General features: G+C 42.3%; 1 protein-coding gene across 1 annotated transcript; it reads right to left on the bottom strand.

Moving 5' to 3' along the window:
• Positions 1-1,572: 1,572 nt before the first annotated feature.
• On the bottom strand, positions 1,573-2,670 carry LOC138020520 (uncharacterized). The gene has a single exon (XM_068867493.1). It carries the CDS (start codon positions 2,668-2,670, stop codon positions 1,573-1,575), a length of 1,098 nt encoding a protein of 365 aa, XP_068723594.1.
• Between the last annotated feature and the right edge of the window lie 3,546 nt (positions 2,671-6,216).

Below are 6,216 nucleotides of genomic sequence, written 5' to 3'. Positions count from 1 at the left end.
AAACTCTTTGTTTAGACACCATTCTGTACACCTCCTAAATGTCCGTGACTCTCTGTCTGCCTCAATGTTCTCCTGGCCGGGTATGCGGGCCATTGTAAGCCACATGTTGTGAATAATACACCATTCCCATATGACCTTGGTGAGAGTATTAAGTTTGGGGGAGTGACATGTACCCATATTATTCAGCGTAGCTTCTGTGGTGGTATTATCCACCATAACTTTGACATGCTTATTACTAGTCAAAGTGCTAAATGATTTAAGAGCAAATAAAACTGCCAGCATCTCTAAGTAATTAATGTGTTCCCTGGCCTCCTCCGCTGTCCAGAGGCCACCTGTTGACAAATCATTTGTTGCTGCGCCCCATCCCATTTTTGATGCATCCGATGTAATTGTAATGTCAACATCACCCTTGCTTATTGGGTTGTAAGCTGTCTCAATGGAGTCAGCTCACCATACAAGTTCATCCCTACTTTGGGCTGATATTTCCATGGTTGCATCAAAATTTCCTTTACTAAAGTTTAGAGCTGTAGTTTTATCATACTCCAGTGATCGGTAATGTAGGGGACCATAAGCTGACCCTGGGAAACTTGATACTATGTATCCAAGGTACTGAGCTACTTTCCTTATAGTTGGTTTCTTGCTTTGTAGCAAGTCTGTAGCTGCTTTTTTCAGCTTGGCAGCTTTTTCTGGTGTGAGCCTCACACACATGGACACCGATTCAAAGACAAATCCTAAATACACCAATTTTTGGGTGGGGGTAAACACAGATTTATGTGGGTGTACCACAAAACCTTAAGTGTCTAAAATTTTGACTGTGTCAATAACATTCTGTGCACAATCATCCCAGTCTTGGCCAAATAGGCATGAGTCATCAATATAATTTGTAGATAAGTGGCCACGTTGTCGAAGGGTGGAGAAAACTAGCTTTATTCTTTTTGTAAATTTACGAGGGCAGCACGCCAGCCCATTGGGGAAACACGTAAATTTATACAACACATTATTCCACTCAAATTTGAGGAATTTTGTGATGCGATTTTGCAATAGGGACTGAGAAATAATCGTCCTTAAGGTCAATGGAGGCCATGTAGCAGTTGGTAGTCATTAATCTAATGTCTGTCCAGACTGAGTCCATTTTAAAATGCTGATATTCAACATGCTGGTTATGACTCTTTAAATTTAGGATCATTCTGAAGGATCCGTCTTTTTTCTCAGTTACAAAAATGGGTAAGAGGTATTCTCCTATTTCATGTCCGCAAGAGACAATAACCCCCTTGTCAAGCAGCTTTTGAATTTCTGCATCTATAATCAGTGAGTCACTGATGTTATATTTTTTATCTTTGGGAATTCTATTTGTTATTGGTGAAGTACAGAACTCTATGTACTGCCCTTTCACACAATTAACGACTTCTGTATCAGAAGTGATCTTATTCCATTTACAAAAATAATGTGCCAGTTGGCCACCTTCAAAACTTTCCACCTTGGTTTCTAAATAATTTTTGAGTAATGGCTCACAAACGATAAGGTTGTTTACCTGTAAACTGTTAAATATGTCAGTGGATAGCCTTTCAACAATCAGGGTTGCTTCTTCCCTTGGTCTTGTCGGGAGTATGACCTCTGATTGGGCTTCCACTGACGGCTCTTCGCTAAAAAAGGCTGCCTTCTACGCTTGTCTGATTTCCGCGGGAAATTTCCCCGGTAATTATTCTTGTAATTTTGGCGGTTTTCTACTGCGCCGCCTATCCTGTTCGAAGCACGGATGCTATTGAGCCGGGCCTGGAGGTCGTCTCCAAACACAAAGGTCGTCACAGGTACATGTGAGGCACATAACCCTGCATATTCTTTGTTTAAGTGGGGTTTTATGGACTCCCTTCGGCGGTGTGACATTTCAATGTGAGCATGACCTAGAAGGGCAACCGCGTCGGTATTCATCTTTATCAACGTTTTTAGGTCAGAGTCGACATTCGACTGTTGTGTATGCTTCACATTCATTATCAATTCGGGCGATTTGCACAGTAGTGCTCCAACCGTAGCCAGTGTTTTTTGAGTTGAGCTCGACCTGAGGTCATGCTGTTTCGCTGAGTGGCTCAAGTTATCCCATATTTCGGGATTTACCCTTGGTATTGTGAGAGTCTCACAGTTCGAGGGACGTAAATATTTCCCATACTTATCTTTCAATTTTGAGTCTGGCAATTTCGCAAACCATTGTTTTTTTATGATTTCTGCAAGTTTTTTATCAATAGCAGGCCCCGTATCCTCCGAGCTCTGCAGTTCCTCAGCAATCTCCGACAACAATGGGTCATTGCCGTCTGTTTGCTGGTGTCGAGCATTGTGTTGTTTTGAATCGTCGCCATAAAGCTCCTCGAGGTCTTTGTCCGAGTCATCATCTTCCTCTGAGGAGCTAATATCCTTCGAAGTGGTTGCTCTTTTCTTCTTTGGATGAGAGGAATGGTCCTCTGGTACGTTTGAGTGAAGTCGCTTGAGGGATCGTTGCATCACCTGAATAGAGCCCGCCATCGCTTCGAGAGAACTGTTCAAATTCTGCATAACCTGAACCATCGGGTTCGTCGTTGCTGCCGTGGGACTTGTCTGCTGCTCCTTTGACTCATCACTAATCAGTTCATACTCCTCTTCGGGTGATAAAGGGTGTTTTTCTTTTTCTTTGGTCGCCATCTTCAGACACAGTACCGAACGCTCTTAGATTACGCGCGCAACTGAATGCTTGGGTTACACGTACATATCTCACGTGACTCACTAGTGAGTGAGACTGGCATCGAAATAGAATTCACCTTGATAGTGAAGCTTAGGCCTGTTCGAAACTCAAATGAAATTGTCATTTCGATTTAAGCGCGGCAGTAGCACGCGTGGCACGGCTGAATTTGGTTCGGTAGTAGCAGTAGTAGGCGCAGCACGGCTGAATTAGGTTCGGCACGACTACTTAGCACGGCAGGACTTGCCATGCCGCACGGCAGTAGCACGACTTGGTTTCAAACAGCGTGCTATTGTTGCGCCGGACTCAATTCATAAATTAATTTAATGTATTTTGCATTATTTGCATACTATTACGCTGGCTGGATGGTTTGTTTAGTCTTTTGAATTTGGCGCGACTGTATTAGGTCCAACGTTTGAAACCGCTGCCGTGCCATCGTCGTGCCACTGCCAAGCCAAATTAATTTGAGTTCGGCACGGCAGTAGCATGACGTTTGGAACAGGCCTTAGCGGACACAAACAAAAGAAATGAATAAACATGTTCATTCAGTTTCCTCTGTTTGTGTCCTCTAGGCCTCGCTGCCAAGCTGAATTTTAATATATCGAAAGTGAAACTTCCGACGCCAACTACAGATGGCGGAATCAATTGATGCGTGACGCAACTCACCAATCAGCATCTTTGGCTTCCACGGTACATTCGTACATTCAAACTCGGCGCTGATGGAATCTGTACGAATCTTTTCACTGAGGAATTTCTAAATACATATCATAATGGTGTTCGAAGTGTGCACTAAACAAAAACTCCAATTCACTTTGTGGAGGCGGAGTCGATCCTCGGTCGGCTATATTCGGAAATTTGATTGATGGTTTGAAGGTGAGATTCCGCAGAATTATGAAAATCGCAGTAAAGTGTAGAGATCAGCGAGTCATCAGTGTCTCTGGGAGTTGGCGCTCCTACTCTTGGGCTCCTGTCAGCGTATATTAACTCCAATTTCAGCCGGAAATTTTCTTAATTTCGAAAAACAAACTCCGATTTTCGCGCAGACAAACTTCGATGCGCGCAGAAACTAACTTCGATTTTAAAACACACACAAAAAGTCCGATTACATGTCCCTTAAGAGCATTCATAGCTTCCTTAGGTCCCTTAAATTTTTTGGCTAATTTTTTGACTAATTTTCACATGAATGAAGGACAGATGCCGAACTTTCGAAAGTAACAGTACAGGAGAATAATGACAAAAATTGAAATAAACAAAAAAAAATTGAAAAATAAAAGAGACACCCCGACCACGACCCCGGCCCAGCGTTTCGGCTACCGCCATTTTTTTAAATAGTAATTTCCACCATAAGTGAAGGACAGATGCCAAATAATAGAAAATAAAAGTACAGGAGAATAATGACAAAAATTGAAACAAAAAAAAATTGCAAAAATGGACACCGGACCCCCGACCCCGAGCCCGGCTCCGGCTCCTACCGTTTATGTTATCTTACAAACAGCGAATTCCAAAAAGAAGCTAATAATAATTCTCTTTCTGAAAAGGTTCCTTTAATGTGAATTCGATCCTGAAACGACATTTAGATTTGATCTAGACCTGTAAGGCTGAAAATCTGTTTTAAGAAATTTGAATGTGCATTTGGACTAAAAACTTGGATGAAGATTATATCCTCAGTTACGTAATGGCAATACTTCATATATTAGATCACACAATACATCAAGCAACTTCTGATTCCGATCAACTTGTGATGTGAGGACCTCTGAATGCCCAGTAACTACGCAGATTGCAGATTGTGCATGCAGAATGAGGACATTTTCATTTCATTCTTTAATCACCGATAACCAAAAAAGAGGCATGACATTGGAGGCAGTACAGCCCAGTGGTTAGGGCGCTTGCCTTGAGATCCGGAAATCCCGGGTTCAAGACATGTTCTGACCACTCGTTGAATTTGTTCCAGGTAGTCCCTGGTTCAATTTCCTGACTGCACTTGTAAATAGCCAGCTGGTTTGCCTCCAGCCAGTTGCGATTCTTAAAGTTGTTCTGTTAAATGCTCGGAGATATAAGCTATTAGCTACTCTAAAACTTCAAGGGTAAATAATTAACAATTATTGGGCGAGGTTGAGCGAAATATCGTGATTTGTCAGTCGCAAGGGCTGAGGCAAATAATTGATCTGCGAGACTCTGACAAATCACGATATTTTGCGATAACCGAGTTCAATCGCGCCGAGGTAAATATCCACCATTATAATCCATCAAATATTTTCGCTCGCGCGCGAATATTCCCCAGCTAAAACTGGGGAATATCCGAGGATATTCCCCAATGATATTCCCCAATTTTTAAAACCGACTTCAAGGATTCAAGTCTCACATTAAAATCAATGTTAGCATGGCAGAACGGTTTGCTTTCGTAACAGAAGAAGAGATAAACCTGCTGGTTGATAGAGCGGTACCAGAAAACATCAAAAAATCCACTTCATACGCTGTTAACGTTTTTGACGGTAAGCTGTTTGTAAATCGTATCCGCCACTTGTATCCGCACAATTAAAAAAGTATGTTTTCCTTTCACTAAAATGTCTGTTCGAAATTCTGGAAATGAATATTGAATGACGCGGTTTTGGAAGCTCACAGTTTTCCTCGAGCTTCGCTCTCGGAAAACTTTTCGCTTCTCGGAAAAGATAATGCCCGCGGACAAATATCCGAGCATATTTTCGCGCCAAATGAAGGCTATTGTTTATCTATTCACCTTCACTTCGGTGAATAATTGTTAATATATTTTTTTATCTGTGAATGACACCAACATATGTCATCAAGCTTTATTCGGTTGTAGAAATAATCCCTAACAGTGCATTTTGCGAAAAAACATGCACAAGATCTGAAGTCTAGCATGACCTGAACAATCCGGAACAATTTGAACGTACGTCAAAAAATTGATTTAGACTGAAGCCTACCTCTCAAAATGTTTGATATTAGTTAAATTTCAAAGATTCAGTCGTCCTCGGCGCTATAAATTGAATTGAACCACCTTTACTTGAAACGCTTTCTTCTTCAAAAAAGCCAATTTTTTGGATTCCCAAGGTCCGGCCATCAATCGTGCACAAAAACGAGAGCTTCAACTCTGCCTGGGTATATCCAGCCGGTCCCAAGACCGGGTAAAAGAGGAGGGTTGGGCATGGGGCTAACAACCCCATCCCGTCAAACAATTATTGTTACCGAAACCAACGCCAGAGAAACAATCATTGGTGGTGACGGGGATGATACTAGCCAGGGAACTGGACGGATGACGGATGTCAACCAAACCCTCCAGGGAGTTGACACCCCGACTGTGGATTTCTTGAGACCGAAAGAGAAGACTAGAATAGCTTGTTGGAATGTAAGAACTTTGTACCAGACCGGTAAGCTTGCCCAAGTAGTATGGGAGTTTCAAAACTACGGCCTCGACATCCTTGGTGTCTGTAAGGCTCGTTGGACAGGGTCGGGACAGAGAACATTAGCATACCATACTATATTCGGGCAGA

The sequence above is a fragment of the Montipora capricornis genome, chromosome 10, assembly GCF_036669925.1.
Source record: "Montipora capricornis isolate CH-2021 chromosome 10, ASM3666992v2, whole genome shotgun sequence".
In the NCBI taxonomy this organism is placed as follows: Eukaryota; Metazoa; Cnidaria; class Anthozoa; order Scleractinia; family Acroporidae; genus Montipora; species Montipora capricornis.
Note: the sequence above shows the minus strand (reverse complement) of the source record. Positions and strands in the feature narration are given on the sequence as shown.